Genomic DNA, 24,714 nt, shown 5'->3' on the forward strand with positions numbered 1-24,714 from the left:
TTGTCAGTCTGACTCTCACTGGGCTGCCGGCCATGGGCACCTGAGGTTCCCAGTCCTGTCTCTCCCTGATGGGCCCGCGCCCCAGGCAAGAGGTAGCCCTCAGCTGCAGGCCGTTTCCAGGGCTGAGGGGTCTCCGGCAGGAGCAGACGAGCAGCTGGAATTGTCAAGGAGAATAAGCCCCGACCAGCACTTCTGGAGAATTCCAAGACCTTAGGCCCCCTCAGCCTGCTGGTCACCAACCAGACTCCATGGACGGCGGCCTCCTTTGTGCTTGAGCGAGCTGAAGGCTCTGGGGCCCTGTGCTCCGAGCACACACTGACCACTGTCCTGGGGACCCGCCCTGCTCCTCGTGGCAGCGTGGAGGTGGAGGCCCGGAGCTGCGGGGTGCTCACCCAAGGTCACACGGAGAGCACGTGGGGCCAGTGGACAATGGATGCTGGTGCCCAGGGGTCTCACTCAGACCGGCCCGCATGAGCTCCGCGGCTGAGACCTGGTCCGCTCCATGCTGTTTGCCTGAATTTGTCCGACTCTGTCTTCCTGTGGGAGCTACCGCGACATCTGTGGGGACGCGGCCGAGGAATGCCTAATGAGGGCCCGCGTGGCCGTGCCACGGATCGCAGGCCGCACAGATGGCCCATCATCGCTCGTTTTTATTAATTACTGGCTCCGTGGGATACGATTGGCTCGTGCGCCTCGGGCTCCTTGGCCGCACCGCGGGCCCAGCTATTCTGGAAGAAGAAACGGCCCTTCATTTACATCAACGCACGTTGCCTCCCTGCTTGCCTTGAGCCACAGACACTGCTGGCTCTGCTTGGCCCCTGGAGTGCTGGGCTGGGCAAGGAGCAGCAAGCGTGCAGCCGCCACCTGCCTGGGGGCTGCGGGTGCTGGAGGGGTCTGTGCAGGAGAGGCCTGGAGGGCCTGGGGGACCCCAGCATGGGCTGCGGGCGGGCAAGGAGACGCCAGGACCCCAGGGGCCCAGCCCAGGGCTGAGGCCTCCTGGAAGCCCCTCCCTGCTGGCCTCAAGCCTGTGGGCCCGACGGGGCTGGGAAGGAGAGTCTTTCGTCCCTGGCCTCAGATGTGGGCACTTGGCCTTGCAAGGACCTCGGGGCCCGTGGACGCCTGGCACCGCGAGAAGCCTCAGGTGTTTGAGGGCGCTCCACAGCCTCCCTCGTGCGTGCAGAGGCTCCAGACCCCAGCCGGGGGGGCTCCCTCAGGCTCGAGGGGTCCCACAGCCCAGCACGGCCTCTGGCTGGCAGGGGTGTTGGCTAAGCCCCCGATCCTGGGCCTCACAGACCCGCCTGTGAGGCAGGGGCACGTCCTCCTGGAGGGCGAGCGGCGGGGGGTGGCCTGCGGCTCTGCCGACGCTGCCGGTCCACCTCGGCCCTGGGCACATCCCTTGCTGCCCGCAGCCTCCGTGAAGAGCGATCGTATCCTGCCGGACCCCCAACAGAAAGGAAAGGAAGTGCACAGGGGGCAGGGACCCACCATGCCAGGCAGTCTTGGGAGAGGGCCATTGACGCTGGGGGACAACCGCGGCCCTGGGCTGCATCGGGCGTCTCCCCGTGCCAGGACGCCGTGCTCCCTCGGGTTTCTCTGTGTGGCCTGTTAGCCTGGGAGATAATGGAACACCAAGAACAAGGTCTCTAGTCAATGAAAAGATGCTGCGGAGCCTTTTTATATTGTTTCTGTCACGCCGGGCCGGAGCCTTATCTGCTGCCCACTTGACAGTGCAGTTCGGTTCAGTCGCTCAGTCGAGTCCGACTCTTTGCGACCCCATGAATCGCAGCATGCCAGGCCTCCCTGTCCATCACCAGCTCCTGGAGTTCACTCAGACTCGCGTCTATCGAGTCCGTGATGCCATCCAGCCATCTCATCCTCTGTCGTCCCCTTCTCCTCCCGCCCCCAATCCCTCCCAGCATCAGAGTCTTTTCCAATGAGTCAACTCTTTGCATGAGCTCCAGAATCACTGCTGATGGTGATTGCAGCCATGAAATTAAAAGACGCTTACTCCTTGGAAGAAAAGTTATGACCAACCTAGATAGCATGTTGAAAAGCAGAAACATCATTTTGCCAACAAAGGTCCGTCTAGTCAAGGCTATGGTTTTTCCTGTGGTCATGTATGGATGTGAGAGTTGGACTGTGAAGAAGGCTGAGCGCTGAAGAATTGCTGCTTTTGAACTGTGGTGTCGGAGAAGACTCTTGAGAGTCCCTTGGACTGCAAGGAGATCCAACCAGTCCATTCTGAAGATCAGCCCTGGGATTTCCTTGGAAGGAATGATGCTGAAACTGAAACTCCAGTACTTTGGCCCACTTGACAGTCACTCATAAAGCTGGGTCCCTGCCCCGCTGGCGTCCATCACCTGTCCAGGGTTGCTACCCGTAAGCCGGCAGAGCCCAGACCCTCGAGAGGTCAGCTCCAGGGGGCGCCAGTGGCTGCAGTCAGGAGAGCTGGGGGTGCCTTTGCACAGATGTGGGGGAGGCAAGGATGTTGGGGTGCAGAGGGGGCAGGTAGGGCTGGGCCGTGGGCTGAGCAGAGGTCAGGAGGACTCAGAGGTGGGCCCACCACAGGCTGCCCTGAGATGGCTCGAGGGGCAGGATGGGGTGCTCAGCTCTTGTCAAGACAGAGTCGGGTGCAACTGTAGGTATATAGAAAGCCAGCATCTTCCAGGGTTAGGTGGTAGTGAGCTCCCTGACACTGGGGAAGACCAAGCACATGCTGGGTCAGGCAGCTTGAGTAGGAGAAGAAAGGCCAGTATCATCGGGGTGGGGTGGTGGTGGATATTTTTATCAAAAGAAACTGGGGGAGCAGTGTCCTGGAAGGAGGCAGGGGAGGAGCTGTCTCCCACCCAGTCGGTGCCTTGATGGCGGCCCAGGGGCTGGGCAGCCTGGTGGGCTCCTGGGGGAAGCTGTGGACCCCAGAGCTGGACTGCTGCCCGGCAGAGTCATCACCACTGACACAGAGGCAAGGGCAGAGGAGCGTGGCTGTGAGGGTGGCCTGGACGCTCGCTGGCAGGCCTGTGACCCGTGGAGCAGGCCAGAGGGAGGGCGGCCGGCCAGGAGGCCCTGGCCTCCTTCCCGAGGAAACGCGATCGATCGCTCCTGCGGCAGAGCGCCTCCTGCCCAAGCCTCCCCGCTTGGGCCTGGACTGCCGTCCCCGCGGGGCTGAGTGCGGCCTGGCCGTGCGGGGGCTCTGGGGGAGGAGGGCAGCTGACCCCGAAGAGGAGATGGGCCAGTCGTGCGTGGATGCTGTGGGATGGGGTGGTCTTTGTGCCCTGGACCCTCCTGCCTCCCCCTCCCCTGGGGTCCCACCCCTCAGCCCCCACCCACCAGGTCAGTTCAAACTCCTTGAGGGGCATGGGGCTTGGGGGCGCTGGCACAAGGCCCCCTCAAAGTGCTCCCTGTCCAGAAGCCAGGGACTCCAGCCCAGGTGACAAGCAGTCACGGGCACCGAACCTGCCCGGGACACCCAAGCCAGGCTTGAAGGACAGAGGCCTGGACAGGCCAGCCGGGGTGCGGGAGGCCACGCCAGGCAGAGATACCTGCGAGGGCAGGCCTTGAGGTGGGTGGGACCAGCATGCCCGTGAATGGGGCCCCCCGGCCCCGGGCCCACCCCGGGTGTCTGAGCATGTATGCCCCCGGGCTGGGCCGCAGCGGGTCCCCGGGGAGAAGGGTGAGGAGGGGTCCCCGCCTGGGGAAGGCTGCAGGGCTGCATGCTGACGGCCTGTCTGCAGCTCAGTCCTGAAGCTCCGCCTGCGCACAGGCTGGTCCTGACCCCGGGGTCACGTGGGAAGAGGGCGCGGGCTGGCGCCTTGGCCTCTTTCCTCACGTGTGCAGAGGCGCACAGGCGCTCAGGCCCCCGTCCGCCTGTGGCCTCTGAGCACCTTGTCTTGGGGGCTCCGGGGGAGGGGGGGGGCGCTGGGGGACCCCACGGGGCGTGAGGCAGAAAGCCTCTACCAGCCTCGACACCCTGGGTCTCTCCTTCCAGGAAGGAAATCCTGGTGGCTGATATCATTTTTAAGAAATCGCATACCTACTGGTCCACTCTGAAGCTTCCGTCACCTTTGCTATTTTATGGCCAAGTCCTTCAACGAGCAGGATGAACCCGGGAGGGCCCAGTGGCCGGGGCTGGTGCTGCGGTCCCGGCCTCTCATGATGCAGGAGAGGGTGCGGGCCCCTTGGGGACAGTGAGGGGCGGTCCTCCCAGCCCCGCCTCTGGTGGCCCCTTAGTCCCCGGGACCTGGACCTGACGCATGTTTGGGGCCTGCTCTGTCCGTCTGTCCTTCTGCCCCTCCTGCCGGCATTCGGGCTGTGGGTCACGGATGGCGGCCCTGTGCTGGGTCTGGCGGGGTCACAGACCTGACCTCTCAGCGTCTCTGAGGGCAGGGTGCCTGGAGGGGCCCGGGCTCCGCTGTCTCCTGCACCCCCACCCATCACGATCCACATCCCTAGCCGTCAAGAGGGACGATTCTGGGGGAAAGAAACCACCACCATCCTGCCAGCTCTTTCTTCTAAGCACATGTACATTTTTGCTTTGCAAAACTGGCTTGAATTTATTACTGTGCGATTTATAATCTGTTGATTTCTCCACCTAACAGCCTGACATGTGATTTATCCCAGACTCAAGATGCCAGCAAAGACATGTGTCTCTGCAACCTCTGGCTTCCAAGGGGGTGGCATCACCTTCCTTTCCTGTGATCGGCGTGCATCTGGAAGGCGGCCCTGAGGATCGGGTGGGGGACGCAGGTGCGAACAGGGGTCACGCAGGTGAGCAGGCAAGGGGCCAGAGCAGAGGCCATGGGGGGCATCGTGGGTGTGCGACTCAGCACCGCTCCGCAAAACACAGCACCCCATGGACACGCACAGCTTGTGCAGAGCGGAAGGGGCCAGACACTCTGTGACCCCAAATTTATACAAGTCTTGTCCAGTCGCTATGTCACGTCCGACTCTCTGCGACCCCATGGACTGCAGCACGCCAGGCCTCCCTGTCCATCACCAACTCCCAGAGCTTGCTCAAACCCATGTCCATGGAGTCGGGGATGCCACCCAACCATCTCACCCTCTGTCGTCCCCTTCTCCTCCCGCCCTCAATCTTTCCCAGCATCAGGGTCTTTTCCAGTGAGTCAGCTCTTCGCATCAGGTGGCCAGAAGTTTTGGAGCTTCAGCTTCAGCATCAGTCCTTCCAGTGAATATTCAGGGTTAATTTCCTTTAGGATGGACTGGTTTGATGTCTGGGACACAGTAAACCAGCTTTTGGTGGGAAAAGTCAGAACCAGGGTGGTGTGGCGGGGCTGGGCAGGTGGGGACTTTCCTGGTGGATGTTGTGTCTCTCAGCAGGGCTTTGGGCTGCAGAGAGTGCCCACGGGAGCCTCATGGTCCCCCGATATCTCCATTTCGTTGTGTATCAGTTTTCCTCCGAAGAACTCAAAACTCTGTGACAAACTCCGAACTCTGGTTGGTGCTGCGTGCGCTGCCTATCTAGGGGTGCCCCGTGCCGGCATCTGTACCCGACCCGGGAAGCGGCTGGCGCCTGCAGGGCTGGGGAGGAAGGTGACAAAGAGAGGGGAGCCAGATGCGGCTGTGGGCGTCTGGGCGTGACCGTAAAACTATTTCAACTTTTCTGCATGTCTGAAAACTTCCAAGCTTCCATGTGAAAAACAATGAGAGTCGGGGCGCTGAAGACAAGCAGCTGTTCACTGGCCGTGCGTGTGACCGTGGACTAGCTCCCCGGGCTCCCGGTGCCTCGGTGTTGCCATGGCCTGAAGGAATTAACGAGCATCAAGAGCCTACAGGCAGGAAGCGCCAGCACACAGCAGGCGCTTAGGACGTGTGTGCTTGTTGGTCACAGTGAGTTGCCGGCGCCCCCACGTGTGCTGTAGCTGCTCGGGGAGGCTGAGGGACAGGCCGAGGCTTTGCTCTGAGTTCAAGAGTGCGTGCATGCTCGGTGGCTCAGCCGTGCCAGACTCCTTGCGACCCCAGGGACTGTAAGCCCGCCAGACTCCTCTGTCCGTGGGATTCTCCAGGCAAGAAGACGGAGTGAGTTCCCATTTCCTCTTCCAGGGGATCTTCCCAACCCAGGTGATCAAACACACACGCCCTGTACTGGCAGGCAGAGTCTTGACTCCTGGGCCAACTGGGAAGCCTTGAGTTTAAGAGTAAGGCACCCCAAAGAGCCAAAACGGTCTTGCCAAAGAACAAAGCCAAAGGCCCTCAGGTGCTGCTGTCAAGCAGGACAGAGTGGTCTGGCAGGACAGAGACATACCCACCGACGGGGTAGAGGTGAGGATGCAGACGTAAACCCTCGCTTGAAGGTGACTCTAGTTTTGACAAGCGGGTCAAGAGGATTCAGTGGGAAAAGAACAGACTTTTCAACAAATGGTGCTGGGACCAACAACACACGCACGAAAATGAAGCTGGAGCCTATTTCACACCGTCTGGAAAATAACTCGGTGGATCAAAGAGCTGAAGAGAAGAGCTGAAACTGTAAAACTCTTAGAAGAAAATATAGGAGTAAATCTTCACCTTAGGCAAAGGCTTCTTAGACACGACATCAAAAGCATGAGCAACAAAAAGAAAAAATTAGACTTCATCAAAATTAAAACCTTTTGTGCTGCCAACAATTCCAACGAGAAAGTGAAAAAACAACCCATAGAAAGGGAGGAAATATTTGCAAATTATAAATCTAATTAGGAACTCGTGTCTAGACTATATAAAGAACTCTTGAAAGCGTAAGTCACTCAGTCGTGTCCACTCTTTGCGACCCCATGGTCTGTGGCCCACCAGGCTCCTCCGTCCGGGGAATTCTCCAGGCGAGAATCCTGGAGTGAGAAGCCTTTCCCTTCTCCAGGGGATCTTCCCGACCCAGGGATTTAATCCGGGTCTCCTGCTTAACTCTTATAACCCAATAATAAAAAGATAAATAGCCCAGTGGCCATGCGTAAGGATCCTAATAGACATCTCTCCAAAGATTTGCAAGGGCCAAGAAGCTTATGAAAAGATGCTCAACATCATTAGCCATTGGGAAATGCAAACCAAAGCCACAGTGAGATACCCGTTCACACCCACCAGGTTGGCTGGAGTAGAGACATAAAAGCAAGTGTCGGTGAGGGTGCAGAGAAATCGACACGCACACACACATTGCTGGTGGGAACCAGTCTGGGGATTCTCCAAAACATCAAACAGTCGCCACACGGCCAGCAAGTCTGCCCCTCTGGTGTGTACCCAAGAGAAATGAAAGCGTAGGTTCACATGAAAACTCCATGAATGCTCACAGCAGCATGTCTGTGATATCCCCTAGAGGGGAGACAGCCCAAATGCCATCACTGACAAGTGGGTAATAAAAGGGGCTCCACCTACACAGTGGGACCGTCAGGCCATCAGAATGGGGCACGGCACACCACGAGCGACCCCCGGGCTTCCCTCGCAGCTCGGTCAGTAAAGAATCCGCCTGCAGTGCAAGAGACCGAGGCTCAACGCGTGGGTCGGGAAACCCCCCAGAGGAGGGCACGGCAGCCCACCCCAGTACTCCTGCCTGGAGAATCCCACGGACAGAGGAGCCTGGCGGGCTACAGTCCGCGGGGTCGCAGAGTCAGACACGACTGAGCGACTAAACCACCACCTGAATCTCAGAAACATCCCAGTAAGTGAGAGCAGCCAGTCAGGGACCCACTGAGCAGGCAAGTGCGTTGATCCGAAACATCCACAACAGTCAAGACTCAGAGCCAGAAAGCAGGTTGGTGACAAGGCCCTGCTGCCGCCGACCTGCTGAGTGTCTCGTGGCAGGCTGGGCGGGAAGGGAATTCGGGGGAGAATGGGTACATGTTTATGCATGGCTGAGCCTTCGCTGTAACCCTGAAACTATCAGTTTAATTCAATGTAACAGTGCATAGTTTTAATTTAAGCAGTTAATTAGCTGTATATTCCAATAAAAAATAAAAAAAGAGAAAGACCTAGGATAGACGTCATGGTGGCGAGTGGGGGTGGCTACTCACGGATACTGGGGTTTCCTTTGGGGGTAAAAAATGCTCAAAAAGTTAGATGGTTGCACAACTCTGTGAATATACTAAAAACCATTGAATAGCACACTTGAAACTGACCTGAGTAACTATGTAAATTAACCCTCAATGAGGCTGCTAAAATCAGAGAGAGCCTAGGGTCCCAGTTCGGCCTTAGCTCTCCGGGGCAAGCCTCTGTTCTTCTGGGAAGTTCAGTCTGATCTGTAAAACAGGACTGGGAAGAGTCGCCTTCCTGGGATATTGCAGGTACGAGATGACAGATGTGAAACCATCTTTCATTTTAACTTCTGTATTTAAATTTATTACAAAGGAAATGTATGCACATTGTACAAAATTCAAACAGCAGATGTGGGTACAGAGTGAAAAGCCTCATTTTCTGGTGCTCTGGAAGTTTCAATATCTTGATTGGGGTGGTGATACAGATATACACATTTGTCAAAACTCATGCAACTGTATACTGTTAAGAAGGGTGGAATTCACTGTCAACAAATAACACAGTGGAAAATGCCTCTGAGTGAAGCAGTTTCCTGCCCTCTCTCCCTGTCTCCCGGCCCTCCAGTTTCCCTACTGCTTTGCACACACAGGCAAATAAAATGCTACTGTGTTATATCTTTCTTATGCAAGTTAATAAAAAGTCCTGCACACACAGTTCCACTCCTTGCTCTGTTCCCCTAAAGACCCTTCTGGGAGATGGACTCAGATTAGTGCGTGCCTATCCAGCTGTGCGTGCATCTGTGTGCACGCGTCCCTGCACTCCACTGTCGGCCGGCATTTCAGACGCTTCCAATCTGCTGCTATTACAAAGAGTGCTCCGATGAATAACCTTGCGTGCAGTAATATATCATTTTTCACATTTGTGAGCACTCTCTGGAGGACAGATTCCTAGAAGTAAATGCTGGGCCAAAGGGTTTTGGACCTTGTTTCAGAGGCTCTAAAAGTGCCTGCTTCCCACATCATCGCAACAGCGTGTCATTAAACCTTACTCTTTGCCCATTGGATGAATAAATCATTTCTCAGAATAGTTTTAATTTGCCTTTCTGTTGTTAGGAGTGAGACAGGGCACTTGTTGTATACACAAGCATTATTTTAATTTCCTTTTCTGTTCATAATCTCTGCCCATTTTTCCCCTGCTTTTGGGTTTATTATTGATTTGTAGGAGCTTTTTACATATGGGGGAACAGGCTCTTTGCTTAGATATAAGACGGCCACATTGCTTTTGGCGTGGCTCTCGGTTTTTCGATGTTCGTCATCATCACCATGAAGTTCTGGGCACGGGAAGGGACAGTCTCCACCTCCCTCTAGGTACTGTCTCCCAGGATGGGCTTGGGGAGGGCTCTTTTCCACATTAGCCCGCCGCCATGGTGTCCCTCTGTTCTACGCCCTCAGTTGTCCGACCGACCTGCCTGGGTCAGCTCCTCCCAGCCAGGCCATCCTGAGAGGAGAGAGGGGGCACGGGGGCGGGGGGTGGTGCAAACGCGCATCAGAGCCTCCTCTGTCGTGAAAGCCCACCCGGTCAGCCCCCCTGTGCTGGTCCGGCGTTCAGAGGTGAGTCAGGCCGTCCTCCTCTGCAGAGCTCACAGTCTGGTGGAGGACCCACTGTGGCGAGTACTTGGGCAGGGGACCTCGAGAGGCACAGAGGGGCCTCCAGCAGCCGGGGAAGGTGTGGACCCAGAGCCCCAGGCCCTTCACTGCCTCGCTTGCCTCCCCCCAGGGTGCTGGGCTGAGTCTGGATTTAGTGGCTGGTTTGTGGGGGTGAAAACAAGGATCTGCTGACCCAGTTCCTGGAGAGTTCAACCGCGGCCTCCCTGTAAAGTGGGAGACGTTAACAGTGCTCATTTCTAGGTGGCTGTGAGCATGGACTGAATTGATGCAAGCCGCAACCGCGTGCTTGATACGTGGAGGTGAGTTTTATCATTGCATTCGGGCGTGCGAGCCTGCCCATGTGTGTTAGGTGTGGACTGGGGGTGTTTGGAGCTGGCTGCGGGCTGTACCACCGACAGCTCAAGCTGGGCATCTGTGAGGATGGGGAGTGTATCCCGTGTTCTCGCCCAGATAACGCCTGGCCGGGAGATGGGCTGGTGGGTGCGACTGGGGCTGTGTGTAGACATGCAGTGTGTGGGCGGCGTGTGTGTGTCTACAATGCAGGCTGTGTGCGGGTTTTCAGGAGGAGATGAGTGTCTGAGAGAGGAAGGCGGGAGAGAGAGGGAGAGCCAGCGAGATCTCACAGCAGTGAGACCAGTGAGAGAGCACTTGGGCTTTATTTAGCCCAGAGAAGGGCGGGCCCCTCCTGCCTCCTCCCTCCAGGGCTTCACGGGGGTCCCCTGTTCTCAGCATGAAGGGTGTCTGGCCTTTCTGGGGGACAGCAGCTAGGCTCTGCTTTCAGAGCAAGCAAGGGCATATTTCAGCATCTCAAGATGCTGGAGTGTGAAAGTATCCCGCAGGCGCGCTCCCTCAGGCAGGAGAGCTGCTCCTGGCAACCAGGTCATGGCAAGGCCCTGGCCAATTAGGGGGAAGTGGGAACCGGGGGCTGCAGCCGGCCTGGGCTAACAAGCGCCTCCGTTAGGGACCTGCACAAGGGAGACTCCCAAGGCCAGCCTCTGCTCCCACCTTCCGGTCCAGGGGGTCTGAGCGCCCCTCAAGGACAGGACAGCTTGAAGACAGTGGCTACGACCTTGACCGTCATCCTCCGGGTCCCAGGGTCCACGGGAAAGGCGGTGGGCTCTCCTCCACTCTGGCCCCCTTTGGGGTCTCAGCTCTGCCTTAGGGACATCCAGTCTGGAGGAGATGCGGGAGGAGCTGGAGGACGGCAGCTGGCGCCGCAGGCTGGACCCGACCCGACCCGGAACCCCGCGCGCCCTTCCTGGGCCCGGCCGTCCTTTGGCGGCGTGGCCCACAGCATCACCCACCACTCCCACGCCGGTCCTGGTGCCTCCTCCAGGAGGGGCGCCCGGCGCCCCTCACCCTCCATCAGACCCCTCCTCTTTGCGTGCGCGCCCGGGGGCGCGCAGGTCGACCTCGCTGCCCCTGGCTCCCCTCCCAGTCCGGGGCAGCGCGCGGAGCAAGGGCGCCGCGCAGGCGCTGGCCTCCGGAGGGTCGCGCCCGAGCCCGAGCCCGGCCGGGTCTCTGCTGCGCGGCTCGGACTCAGAGGCTCGGGGAGCGGCGCGCAGGCCATGCCGCGCGGGTGCGCTCTTGAGCCTGATTTGCAGTTCTCGCCCAAAGCTCCAGCCGCAGGCTGGGCAGCGGCCGCGGGGAGTGGGAACCGCCCGGCGAGGCGGGGTGGACGCCGGGAGGCTGCGGGTGTAGAGCTCAGTCTAGAGGCCGACCGAGCGGTTGCAGTCCCCCGGGGATTCGGGAGGCGAACGAGGAGGAAGGGATCCGTGGGAGGAAGATCCTCTAAACCGAACCTTCCGGGAATCGAAGGAGACTGGCTGGTCCCACACCCCTCCCCGGCCCTGCCCCCCTCCCCCCCGCCGAAAGTGGGGAGGGAGGCGCTGAGCCCCGGGAGGGTGAGTGGGGGTCAGCGATCTAGGGTAGAGCGAGTGCTTCGGGGGCGACCACCCCCTCGCCGCCCCCCTCCCCAGGTGCAGCGCCCTCCCCATCCCGGAAACGCGCGCCCCAGCGGGCAGAGCAGTCGCACACGCGGACGCGCGCGCCCACCGAGGGTCTGACTTCGGGTCAACTTTCACGCGGTTCCCGGTGTGTGTGCAAACGGCAGTGCCCGCACGCGCGTGCCCGTCTCCGCCCAGGTGCCCACCTCCCATCGCCACCCGGCGTCCCGATTCCTAGACCTTCGCGGGCCTCTGTTCTAACGGGGGCCTAGGGCGAGGGCAGGGGCGCGCAGGACGAGCCAGAAGGAGGGGGGCGAAGACGCCTCTGGGCTGCCCACGCCGCCCCCCAGCCTCCTCGACTTCCCCTCCCGCGTCACCCCTCGGACACCCCTCGTCCATCGACGTGCCGGAGCTACACCGCCGCCCGCCCCTCCGGCCGCCCCCGCCCGCGTCCCCCGCCCGCGTCCCCCGCCCCTCCTCCAGCCCTCCCCGCTCCGGCTCCTACACGAAATCTTCGATCACGCTCAGAAAGAATGTGCTACAACCTCGGCGCGGCCGCGGCCGCCACCTCCGCGCCCGCGCCGGAGCCGGAGGAGCCGGAGCCGGAGCCGCCGCTGCCCCGCCTGTCCGGCCGGCCCCGGGCTCGCCGCGCGCTGTCTCCGCCGCCGCCGCCCCGCGCTCGCCCAGCGCTTGACGCAGTGAGCGCCGCAGCCCGGCTCCCGCCGGCTCCGCTCCGCTCCCAGTCGCAGGCCGAGCCCAGCCCGGCGGGCTCCGGGAGGGGCAGGCAGGGCGCTAGGGGGAGGAGATCTGTCTGGAGCCAGCGAGGCCGGCGGAGGAAGAGCTGGAGGAAGGAGGGGAAGCCGCCGCCGCCGCCGCCGCGCTCCGGGGACCTGGGCGCGCGCGCTGCGCTCTCCTGTGACCGTGCCTCCAGCCCCGGGCCCACAACCCAGAGCAGGTAGGAAGGGGATGGTGGGGGCGGGGGCGGGGGCTGCGGTTCGGGGGTCCTTTCTCCCGCGGCTGCAGGGCAGCAGGTCCCCGCCCCTGGGGGAGGCAGGGAAGAGGCTCTCCCGGGCGGCAGTGGGGGGCGTGCGCGGGGTCCCCAGAGGCTCTCGCCGCCCGGGCCGCCCCAGTCCGCGCGCCCTGCCCTGAGCGTCCTCGCCGGGGCCGAGTCCCCCGCCAGTGGGGCTTGGTTATGGAGCGTTGTTTCCGCCGGTCCTCGCCGCCCCGCTCTCGGGTGCCGAGGCGATCGCACCCGAAGTTAGCAGTCGCCGGGCCCCGGCCGGACAAACTTCCCTCCCCGACGCCGCGGCCCGAAGGCCCGGGACTCCGGACCCCTCGGGCTAGAAGGCGCCGCGGGGACCCCGAAACTTTCCTGAGCGTTGTGAGCAGGAAGGGAGGGATAGGCAGGGATAGGGTAACGGGGTGGTCTTGCTTGCGAGAGAGCAGCGGTGGCCGCGGCGCCCCAAGTTCATGCGGAGACCGCCCCCCCATCAGGAACCCCATCTTGTAGTCGAGGGCGGGCAGGGAGCGGACTGAGGGTGCCCAGCCTTCTCACGGCCGGCGTGGGGGAAGCCTTGCTCGGAGCGGGCGTTACATGACCCCCGCCCCCACCCCACCCGGTCTCCTGGCTCCGCCGGCCGCGGCCGCTCTCCCGCGAGGGACCCGGCTCCAGGCGATTCCCAGGCGCCTCTGCCCCGAGCCTCTCCGCCCGGAAGCCGGGGGCCGGGCTGGGCTCCGGGGTGTGGCGGGACCCCAGCGCGCGGCTCTCAGCCTTCTCACCCTGCCGCTCTTGCCTCCACGCCCCCTCCTCGTCCCTCCTTCTTGACTCTCCCGTCTCTGGGTGTCGCCCCCAACTTTCTCTCTTCCCAAACTGCACCGTGTGGCCTGTGGCCGCCCAGACCGGCGCGATGCTAGCACCGTCCTCAAGGGAGCCCTCCCCGCTGGCGGGGCGTGGGGTTCCCGGCCCGACTGTCGCCGCTGAGCGGGAATTTCCTCCCGACCCACCGACGGGAGCCCGTCCCCCGCCCCATCTGAGCGGCGGTGGGCGTGCGGTGGTCGCGGCGAGCCGCCGGCTGGACTGTGGAGAGTAAAGGCGACCCGCGAAGCTTCCGGGAGGGTTATGGGGGTGTAGCTACAGCCTCGCGTGCGGGGAGGCGACGCCCCGGTGGGCCCCCCTGCAGCGTCGTCGGCACGCACTCCTAAGGCCCAGGAGGGTTCTCTCCTCCCCTCCACCCACCCCAACACTCAGGTCCCAGCTTGAGTGGATTCGGGGGACGGAGGACACGGAGGGGGGTACTTGCATTTTCTCCCCGTCTGCTGCATCCAGGCCCCAGGAAGCCTGGGGGTCTTCGTCCCCGGGGCCGGCCTCGGGCCCCGCCCCCTCCATCAACTCGGGGACCCCGACGCCCTCCAGAGCTTCTGTGCCGCGCACCAGCGGTCTCCAAGCCTCGGTGAGCGAGGCGCCGCATCCGTGTCCACCGCTCACCCGCTCTGGGTCTGGGGGTGGGGCAGGGGGCGTGGAGCGCGGTGTGGGGTCGCTGACAGAAGTCCTCGCCGCGGCGCCGGCGCCTCTGGAACAGAATTAATGACTTACACGCGGGCGGCCATCGGCGCGACCACGGGGGAGGGGCGCCCGAGCTGAGACTCGGCGGAGAGGTCGCAGCCCTAAGGGGCGGCCTCCGCCGAGGGTGAGGGCGTCAGTGGCCGGGACCTCAAGCTTCCCCTCAGGCCCCACCTGCAATCTCCTGCGCCGCCAACTCTGGGGTTCGCTCTCTGCGCAGCTGGCTCAGGGACCTTCCCCCCCCCCCGCCCCCCACCGTGCGGAGCCTAGACCCTCCCGGCCCTTCTGCAGAGCCCTGACCCCGGGCAGACGTATACTTGCCTGGCAGTGGGGCAGGTCGTTTGGCCTCGGCTCGCTCGCCTAAGAAACGGCTCATGGCCCGCAGACCTGGGGAGCAGCGGGAGGCTGCCCTAGCTCGGCCCCTGGCCTTCTGGGGTGGCCCCTCCCAAGCCAACCCCATCCTTCCTGAGATATAGCTGCTGGCTGGGGTCGGGGGACTGGCCAGAAACAGGCATCCGTCAGGTCCTGGCAGGGGCTCGCCTGGGGAAGGTCGCCCTGGAGCCCCGGTTCCCATGCGTTTACTGCCTAGGGCTGGTGAGGCCAGAGGCTGATTTCTCAGACCTTCCAGGAGTGACTGGTGCCCCCGAGGAGGCTCTCCCCAGCCCCAGCTGCAGCAGGAGCAGGGGCGGCTCTGAGGCAGGAGGGGAGCCCTCTCCCTGGCCGGCCTGCTATCTGGTCCCCCAGCCCGGGCCGAGTACATCTGAGGCTTGCTGTGTCTACAGGGAGAGCCTGGAGCCTGGCCTTGGCCTAAGGCCTGCGGGGTGAGGGTCCAGGCAGGGGCCTCCCAAGAAGGGATGCAGCTCAGATGCCCCCGCGGCCCAGCAGCCTCCTTCCTTGGACCTCACCCTGATCCCTGGGGCTGTGGCAGGCTTCTGGATACAGCGCTCCCCAGGGCCCGGTCCCCACCACCGAGCACGCTGGCTTCGCTGTAGCAGGCCTTTTATAGCCTGGCAGAGCCCCACCGTGCAGGCAGGAGGGGGCCTCAGAGCACTGAATCCCTAAGTCCCCACCTGGCAGCGGAGGCAGCTTGGTGCCCACCCCCCAGGTCCTGGCTGACCTGCACCCGAGCGGCGCTGGGGGAGGGGGTCTGCCAGCCCCTATAGGAGTCGCCTGTGCCGTGGGCGTTCATTCACATCCCCTCTCCGGTCCCCACACACTATAGGATTTATCTTGATTTGCTGCTTTTGAATTGAGTCAACTCTTTTGTATGCTCGGTGAATTGCCCAGCTGCTGGCGGGGAGCGGAGAGCGTGCCGGGGGTACTGAGGCCGGGAATCAGAGGCGGGCGGGGGACAGGAAGCGGGGAGGGGGCTGCGGGCGCCTCAGGGGACGGGCCGGGCGGCGCCGGGACACGAGCGGGCCGGGTTGCGGGCCGGGCAGCCCCCCGGGCAGTCGAGAGCACCGCCGAGGCCTGCCTGGCTCCAATGAGGAGTCCCCGAGGGGCCAGAAGGCTCAGTCCTGGGGGCAAAGCGGCCCCTCGGGTTCTGCTTCAGACCGGCTGTGTGGCCGGGGTGGCGGGGGGGCATGCCCCGGGGCCTCTCTGGGCCGTTTCCTTGCCTGTAACTTGCGGAAAGGGGGCTTCTGCACGCGCGGGTGGCAGGGGTCAAACTAAGAGGAGAGCTTGCTCAGAGCCCCCCCCCCCCCCCGCCGGCCTCCCTCCTCGCCTGCCCAGAGGCTGGGGCACTGAGGGAAGGAAGGGGACCCGGGCTGGGAGAGGGTGCCGCCCCTCCCCCCGCTCTCTGCCCCCGGCCCCTGCCTTCTTCCAGGTGGGCCAGATCGACTGGCCGACCCGGGGCCTGAGAACGCCCGGGCTTTGCTTAAAGGGGAGGGGGTCGTGGGCAGCCCTTCCCAGCCACAGCTGCTGCGCGCTCCGTCACCAGAGGGCGGACGTGGGTGGGAGGCCGGCCGGGGGCCGAGAGGAAACCCTCCTGCGCTTTCCAGTACCTCCCCCTCGCGCTCCCTCGCCGCGCCCCCACCCCCGGCTCGGCGGCGGGAGGGCAGGAGCCGGGCAGCGAGGAGGCCGGGCGGGCGCGGAGGGGGGCGCGCGGCTCGGCGCCGGACGCGGAGGAAGGGGGGCGGGGGCGCGCAGCGGCGGGGGGCGCGCAGCGGCGGGGGGGGCGCGCGGGCGGCGGGGGGGGCGCAGGGGCGGCGGGGGGGGCGCGCAGCGGCGGGGGGGGGCGCAGCGGCGGGGGGGGCGCAGCGGCGGGGGGGGCGCGCGGGCGGCGGGGGGGGCGCAGGGGCGGCGGGGGGGGCGCGCAGCGGCGGGGGGGGGGCGCAGCGGCGGGGGGGGCGCAGGGGCGGCGGGGGGGGCGCGCGGGCGGCGGGGGGGGCGCGCAGCGGCGGGGGGGGCGCGCAGCGGCGGGGGGGGCGCAGGGGCGGCGCGCGGGCTCCGGCGCCCCTGCCCGCGCGCGAGGGGCGGGGCGGCGCGCGGATCGATGGGCGAAGCTGGGGAGGAATTTCAATCCCCGGAGCGAAGTTAGAGCTTGAAGGACGGCGGCGGCGGCGGGCGCAGCCCCGGAGCGGCGGCCGGGCGAGCAGGTAAGCGCGGAGCCGGGACCGAGCCTGGGGGCGCGGCAGTCCGGCCGCTCGCGGGGGCGGCGAGGCGGGCCCCGCGCCCTCGCGCCCCGAGCGCCCCCGGCCCCTTGTGCGCCCCGGCCCCGCGCGCCGTCCGAGCGGAGCGGGCGAAGTTGGAGGAACTTGGCGGCGGCGGCGGAGCGGGCGCTCGGCTCAGCGGGGCAGAGGGGGTCCTGGTCGGGGCTCCGCGGCCGCCGCCGGAGCGCCCCTGCCCCGCTCGCCACTGCCGCTCGCAAGGACTCGCCGCTCCAGCACCCTCTCCCCTTGTCGCCCCTCGTCCCACCCCGCTCCGAGCCGCTGCTTCCCGTGGTCGACGCAGCGCGGCCCTTGCCCTTCCCCGAGCCTCCCCAGCCCGGGCTGCCTGGCCCCCGTCGGTGCGAGCGGGCATCACCCTTTTCCGTCTGCTCGCACTCCCGACGCCTGGCGCCTCCCAGCCCGGCACCCCGGACCGTCCAGCCGTGCCCCTGGGAGGGGCGGCATTCCGCGAAAGGGGAGCCAAACGCTCGGCGTGGGGGCGGGGGCCTTTGCTCAGAACCTGGTGGACTTCTCCACCCCTCCCCCCACCTTGGACACGTTCTCTTCGTCATCCTTTGGAGGAGGGGCGCAGAGCCTTCTTGCCCCAGCGTGCCTCTGAGACAGGGGTGCCCTTCCATTCTGTAAAAGCTGCAGGCCACCTGCTTGCTGCTCAGGGTGGGGCCCCTGCAGGTGTTCCCCCTCCAAAACAGACCGGCAGCCTCTGGCATCAAAACCAGACTCTTCCCGACAGGAGCTGTGTGACCTTGGGGCAGGTAAGCCTCTCAGAGCCTCAGTTCCCAAATCTGTGAAATGGGGCACAAGGCTCGCCTGTGCTCCATGGAAGGAACATCCCAGGGAAGGGTCAGCACTGGCAGGGCCCCTGGAGGTGTCTCCTCCAGGCTCGGGAGCCTCCAGCCAGGCTTGCAGCCCCAGCAGGGCCTCAGGTGTGAGCCGTTGTGGAGCGCTTGCTCGGGGCTCCCTCACTGCTGGGCTGGGAGGAAAGCGTCAGCAAGAGCTAAGGTCTTGTGGGCCCTGCAGGGCAGGGGCTTTCAAGGCTGGGGAGCGCGGGGGAATACGGGGGAATAGGAAGGTAGCCTCCCCTAGGCTCCTCTCTGGCGGGGCCTCTCCAGTGGGGCCCCAGAGGAAAGGCCCACATTGGCCCGTGTTGCCTTGCAGCTGCGAGTACTGTCCTGCTTCCTTCCCAAGCAGCCCCCTGGCCTCCTGTGCCCTGGGTCCTTGCAGCTGTCTCCTTTTAGTTGAGCCAGCCCCCGGGGATGCTCTCCCAAACCCCACCCCAGGTTTGCGTCCCGCTTCATCAGAAAGGGAGACACTCCGAGATGGAGGCAAGGATGCCGGTTGGCTGTGTGTTAGAGGGGAAGGCCCCCTGCTCTCTGGGTTCGGGGGTGGCAGACGTGCCTCACTTTCCTGGGCTCGTGGAGAGCTGCCCCCCCACCCGCAGCCCCGCGGGGTCTCCGGGTCTGGAAGGTTGGGAGTCACGCAGTCAGATCCTCTTGGACCCCCTCCTGCAGGCCGGCTGCCCGGGCACCACTCAGTAACACAGCAGCTGCGAGCTGGCAGTCCTGATGACGGAGGCGGGGTGGGCGTCATCCTGCGACCTGGCAGATGTGAGGGGGTTGGCACGGGGTGTGGCGGTCACCCATACCTGGGCCTGGGGACAAGAAGGACCGAGGGCCCCGCTCCATTGCCCCCCAGGACTCCCTGTGGAAAGCTCATCGGTTGTTCCCAGTGCCTTGGGAAGCCAGCACCCCCCACCCAAGCTGGGGAGAGGCTGTTGCTCCCCTAATTCCCTACCCCTCAAAGAAACAGGTGATGGGGCCCCCAGGAGAGACAGGGACCCAGCAGCCCCTGTCTTAGACCTTGGGAGTTTAAACCTGAAAGTCTTCTTGTAGCATCACCTGCTCCAAGAGAGGAAAAATTAGTGGGGTCTAAATTATGACAGGGTCTCAGCACGGTAACAGGGGAGTGTCTACCCGAGTTCCATACCTGTGTGTGTCTCTTAGACACATGTACGCATGCACACACACTACACACTTCCTGGGTCCCGTGTCGATGTGTGTCTAAGACACACACACACACCCTGGGTCCCACATCTGTGTGTGTCTTTAAGACACATGCGCACACACACCTCAGGTCACCCATCTGTGTGTGTCTCTAAGATGCACAGACACACCCCAGGTCCCACATCTGTGTCTCTAAGACACACACCCACCTACCCACGCACCCACCCACCAGCTCTAGGTTTCAGCGGGGTTTTCTAAGCACTCAGATTGCCTGGGTCAGAGCCCCACCCCCGAGAGGTCCAGGGCGTGAGCCCAGAACCCTCTTTCTGAGGATGCGCAGCAGCAGGAGAAATTTATGAGCAGAGGTGCTGGGACCGGGGTGTCCATACATCTCCTCAGGAGACAGCCCCTGCGGATGCCCGGGCGGGTGGTGGAGAATACATGCTGAGTGGGGGTGCAGTGGGTGCGTCGGGTTAAAGAAGCTAGTGAGTGACAGGCAGGAGCTGGATCTCAGGGCCCGGGGATAGGGCCATAAATCTCCAGGCGTGAACCGGGAGCGGGTGGTGGCATTGCCACGGACACAGGATACGTTTGTCATCTCTCCAGCACCCCCGTCCCCCACACCGCCTTTCCCTCTGTGTCTCCAGTCATGGATTCCGGTTTCTTCCTGCAGAAGCTCGGGCGTCACCTGGCCCTGGGCAGGGCTCCGGGTGACGGGGGAGGCGGGCTGATGGTGGAGCCTACGCAGGGGCTGGTCCCCAGATGCACGAGGGACTTTGGTATCACCTGTCCCAGCACTCACTGCACAGATGGGGAGACTGAGGCCAGAGTGGGCAGGGTGCGGTCTGGGGACGCACGGTGAGTGGGGCTGGTGGCCGGGCTCCCGCGTCCCCGCTGTGGGGGTTCGGGTATGGTCGCCTCAGCAGGGCAGGCCGGCCTTGGCTGCTGAGGACACCTGCCTCCTGGCTGTCCCCACGCCCCGTCGGGTACCCTGTGCCCATGTGCGCCCACGTGGGTGAGCGAGGGGGGCCGGGTGTGGACACAGCTCCGTCTGACCCCACTGCTGGTCACTCGTCCTGCCCACGTGTATCCAGTTGATTCCCAGCTTTGCCGAGCTCTCTGGGGAGGAAAGGGTGTGGAGAGACCTTGGGGACTCAGCACCCAGGTGGGGCAGGAACTGAGGCTTCTGGCCCTCTGAGCTGGAGGGTCCTGATGGTTGTTCCCTGGGTGGGTTGAGGGGCCACGCGTGCTCTGCTGGAGCGCGAGCGTGTTGAGGCCCTGGCGACTGGGGGGCTTGTGTCCGGGTTGCGGAGACAGTTGGTGTGCAGGCACAAGCACCCAGTCCTTCCCGGGGCAGTCAGCCCGTCTGGCCCTGCCTTTCAGAAGGGTCCAGCATCGCCCAAGCTCACACACAAGCCCGCTGGGGGGCCGAGGCTGGGCTCCTCCTGGGAGCCGGGTCTGGGTCGGCCGCTGGCTCGCAGGAGGAGCCGGGACAGAGGCTGAGGGTGGCAGGGACCACAGGAGGGCCTGACAGCCTCCCTGGGGCCCCTTGGGGTCAGCAGGGGGCCGTGCCTTGCCTCTCTGCTCTGCCCTGGGGGCTGGGGCGGCACTGTGGGGAAACCGAGTCACAGCCCCCCCCCCCCACTCAGGCTTCTCGTGACAGCTGTCCCCATGCCGGAGCTGGGGGACCCTGAGCCTCCGCCTGTGCCTGCTGGGCCCGCTCTTCCAGGTGCGATGGGAGCCTTAGTTCTCGTCCTTGGGGTTCCCGCCCCCGGGAGGGGGCCCCGCTCCTCCTTGGGGGGCTGCTGTACTGCAGGCCTGGGGGCTCCCGGAGGAGGAGTTTGGTAGGCCCTTCAGTGTGTAAATTCTGGACATGAGCTTGGGCAAACTCTGGGAGACGGTGAGGGATGGGCAGGCCTGGCGTGCTGCAGTCCATGGGGTCGCGGAGTTGGACACGACCGAGCCACCGACAGCATAAGCATCTGGGTGATCTGGCAGGGAGAGGCTGCCTGAGGGCGGGGCATGGGGGTGAGGAGGGTGGGGGTTGCCTGGCATTCAGCCCCTCCTGGCTGACTGAGCAGGGCCTCTGACTCAAGCCCTGGGGGGGCTTGGTCCTGCCGAAAATAAACCAGGATCTGTCGGCAAACACAAGGGAGCTTGGGGTTCCCAGCCCACGGGAGGGCTCCACCGGGACCCCAGGCTTCCCACGGTGGGGAAACTGAGGCCCAGACGGCAGCGCCAGCAAGCCAGGCCCTCCAGGCTCAGCCCCGCCCGCCTTGGAGAGAGCAGAGGGTCCTTTTGGACCCTGTTGCCTCACAGCTGGGCCTCAGCTCCACCTCTGCTGCCTGGGGGCCCATGTCGGACCCCCTCTCTTTAATAGTCTCCCCCCAAGCACAACTCTCTGCTGTCTGTCCTCCCCCCCGCGCCCCCCCTGCCCCGGCCGTGCTGAGTGCCACCCCCAGCCTGGAGCTGTGAACGGTGTGATGGCGGCCCGGGTCTGCCCCTGAGAGTGGCTGGCACGTCCCCTCCCCCACCGTGGGAAGCCTGGGGTCCCGGCAGAGCCCTCCCGTGGGCTGGGAACCCCAGGCTCCCTCGTGTTTGCCGACAGATCCTGGTTTATTTTCGGCAGGACCAACTCTCCCTCCGCGGCTCCCTGGAGCTGAATAAACGGAGACACAGACCAGGCGTGCCTCCCTGCATGTGGGGATGGTGCCGGGCCGGACTGGCCCTGGGGGGCTGAGAGCCCTGTGTAGGAGGGGCTTTCTGCACCCTTCCTGCACACAGTAGGTGCTGCAGAGAGAAGGCTTGTGAGCACGCAGTGGGGAGGTGCTCCCGCCCTTTGCTGTCAGGATGGAGCCTGGGGAACTTCTGGGCCGAGCAGCACGGACCCTCTGCATGCCCACCCGCTCCCGCCGCTCCCGGCTCCCGTGCTGCCCTGGAGCCCCACGGCCAGGGGCTGCCAGGAGCTTCCGGAGCTTGTGTCTCCTGCCCGCCCCCTGCCATCCCCCCATCTCCACGGAGGGGTCTCCTTTACCTCTGGTTGCCCTGTGGAAGTTTCTGGAAGGGCCCAACAGCAGGTCAGGGGTGGCCCAGTGTCTGCTCTGGCCGGGCAAGCTGCGAACGGGGCGCCTTTCTGCCTCGGTGCTTCCATCTGTCGAGTGGGTGGAGAGCCCGGCCCTCCCCAGGTGCTGGGCTGGGGGCAGAGCCCAGGGGCCGGGTCATAGTCTTCAGTTGGGAGGCGCCCTCCTCCAGCTGAGCCTGTTTTCTGCTCAGCAAGGGCAGGGCTGGGGTAGACGGCCAGCCGTGGTGTCTGAATGGGGGACCCGAGTTCTGTGGAAGACAGAGCCGCCCCTGGTGTTCGTGGGGGCCCTACTCAGCCCCGAGCCCCGCCTCCCCGGGGGCCCAGCCTGGCCCGTGTCCCCTCGCGCTGTGCTGTGGAAAGGTGGGGCTTGGAGAAGGGCCGCCCGCGTGGGGGCACTGAGCCTGGCGCAGGCTTGGCGCGCTGGAGGGGCCGGGCCAGAGGTGCAGGGTTGGTGGGCACAGGGGCCCCCGTGCCGGCTGAGAGGGCTGAGGCTTCTGGGGAAGATGTGAGTCTCGTTCTGTTTGCCTTGGGATGCTCTTGAGGACTTTGAGACGGTGAGGGACATAGTTGGCTTCTGTGTCTAAAGGTCCCTGTGGCTGGGAGACGGGGCCGCCCTGCGGGGCTAATGGCGCCGGTGAGGGAGAGCCTGGAGCATCTGTTTTGATGTTGCTTTAAAGATTGGAGCTGCGCTCCTGTAGAGAAGACGGTTCTGTAAAGCTACCCCATATTCCCATCTGTGTCCGTTACCAAGCGAGTGTGTGTGTGCGCAGGATAAGATGGTATAAAGCGAATCCTGCTCTCCTCCGACACCCGCCAGCAGTTCAGAGCCGTCTTTCTAAGGGAAGCGGGGCCTGCGCCAGAGGACGCAGGGTGGCGAGAGGCCGGGGGACCCAGCGCCACTGTGGTGCCTGGTGGAAGTGTGCTCACACGTGTGTGCTCATGCACGCCTTTCTGGAACTGCAGCCAAAGGCAGGCATGGCCCCGTGACCGACACTGCCTGACGGAGGGTGCGTTCCCGTCTCAGGTTCCGGTCTGGGGTCGGGAGACGTGCTCCTGGGGGTGGACACCCTCCCCAGAGCCCAGCCCCGCTTCCCTCCCAGCTGGCCTGGGGGACCTGCTCCATCATGAGCTCACCGTTGCTGTGGCAGGCCTGCACAGACCAGGGTGGGGCCCAGGGGCCCTTCCTCGGGGGGGTCCTTGGAAAGCCAAGGGCCTGGGGGAGCGGGTAAGGTGGGTGGTGGTGACCAAGGGGAAGGCATGTCTGCAGGCCGTGCAGGGCTGTCTCGTGAGTGTAGGTGGTGGAAGGCCGCACCCCTCTGTGGGGCATCTGGTGGTGCCCTCGGCGGGAGGTGACAGGCCGCAGGGACGCCTGCCTGGATCCTCAGTGAAATTCGTGCTTTCCAGAGCCGCACGGCCAGAGGGGGCGGGAGCCAAATTCAGATCCTTTCGGCCAGAACCCCTTTGATTTTCCTCTGCCCCCTGCGCCTTGGGGGAAGATGTCTGGAAATTCTAAACTGCAGGAGAAAAGCCCCGTCTCTGGGGGCCGGGCGATGGGGCTGTGGGTCCTGGTCAGGAAGGCTGAAGCCAGGTGACCTTCCACATCCAGAGCTCTAGGGCCTGAAGGGGAAGCAGCGGCGGGCGGGGCAGGGCCCGGCCCCTGGGTGTGTGGCCCCCTTGCCGGTTCCCTGGGCTCACAGGGGAGGCGCCCGAGCCTTGTGGAGCACAGCCCTTTCCCCAGATGGGCCTCCTGGCTCCTGCCTCACCTGCTGCCCTCCTGGCCTCTCAGACTCGCAGAGCCCAGTGCCCGCCTGGGCGTGGCGGTCCAGACCCTGCCCATCCCGCGCCTGGTGTGGGCCCCCAGCAGCACCAGGGAGCCTCTGCGGCTGAGAGGGAGGGGGCTGGGCCCCGGCTCGTATCACAAGCCCCACAACCCAGACCCGTGTCTCTGACACGCCTTGCCCCAGCAGCCCCTCTGCCCATTTTACAGCTGAGAGAGCTGAGTCTCGGGGCAGGAGGCTGAGCTGGGAGCTGGCTGTCCATGGCTCTCGGCCCTTGACTGCAAATGAGCAGGGGCCCGGCCCCAGCAGGCGCCGAGGCGGGCTCCCCCTGGCTGGCTGTGGGCGAGTGGCCCGCGGGGTCCAGGCTGCCCGGGCTTGCCCCCTCCTGTCCTGTCCAGGGTTGTGTGTGTGCAGGGAAGGTGCTCCAGGGTCGTGGCACGGGGTCCTTCTGTTTGAGTGAAGTCTTCGACCGGCACAGAGGCTGACGGCCTTGGGGGCCGCTTGGTTACCCTGGAGGTGACTCTGGCCTTTAGAAAAAAGCTGGTCGCCTGTGAGGCTGGCGTCCCGTGGAGGCTGGGGTGTGTGTCCGAGCGTGCTCCCTGGTTTCTGGAGGTTCCTGACAGCGTGAGCACGCTTCTCTGCCCTTGGGACGGGACCCCGCAGTGGCTCAGCCACCGCCCAGGTGAGTCTTAGACCCTTCCCATCACCCTGGCCAGGCACAGATCGCCACCTGCCTCTGTAGGCTTCTTATCAGGCTCCCGCAGGAGGGTTGCAGCCCCTCACGTTCCCGCAACACCTGGCAATGTTGGTCTTTTTTATTACAGATATGCTGGGCAGGGCTAGGGGGGCTGTGGTTTTAATTTGCATTTTCCTAACGACCAGTGAAGTTGGACCTTTCCTCGTGTGTTTATTGGCACTCACATTTCGTTTCTGATAAAATGTCTGTCTAAATCTTTTGCCCATTTTAATGTGTTTATTTGTCTTAACTGAGTTTCAAAATTATTCAGAATTGTTGTGAGAGTTCTTTATACGTTCAGAATACAAGTCCTTTATCTGAAGTATGAT

General features: G+C 63.9%; 1 protein-coding gene across 1 annotated transcript; it reads right to left on the reverse strand.

Moving 5' to 3' along the window:
* Nucleotides 1-12,098: 12,098 nt before the first annotated feature.
* On the reverse strand, nt 12,099-19,790 carry LOC128043411 (collagen alpha-1(III) chain-like). Its single transcript, XM_052635754.1, has 7 exons — nt 19,647-19,790; nt 17,318-17,452; nt 16,124-17,217; nt 13,857-14,130; nt 13,177-13,637; nt 12,760-12,932; nt 12,099-12,601 (listed from the first exon to the last, which is right to left on the reverse strand). Exons 1-7 carry the CDS (start codon nt 19,788-19,790, stop codon nt 12,099-12,101), a joined length of 2,784 nt encoding a protein of 927 aa, XP_052491714.1.
* Between the last annotated feature and the right edge of the window lie 4,924 nt (nt 19,791-24,714).

The sequence above is a fragment of the Budorcas taxicolor genome, chromosome 2 (genome assembly GCF_023091745.1).
Source record: "Budorcas taxicolor isolate Tak-1 chromosome 2, Takin1.1, whole genome shotgun sequence".
NCBI classification, from domain to species: Eukaryota; Metazoa; Chordata; class Mammalia; order Artiodactyla; family Bovidae; genus Budorcas; species Budorcas taxicolor.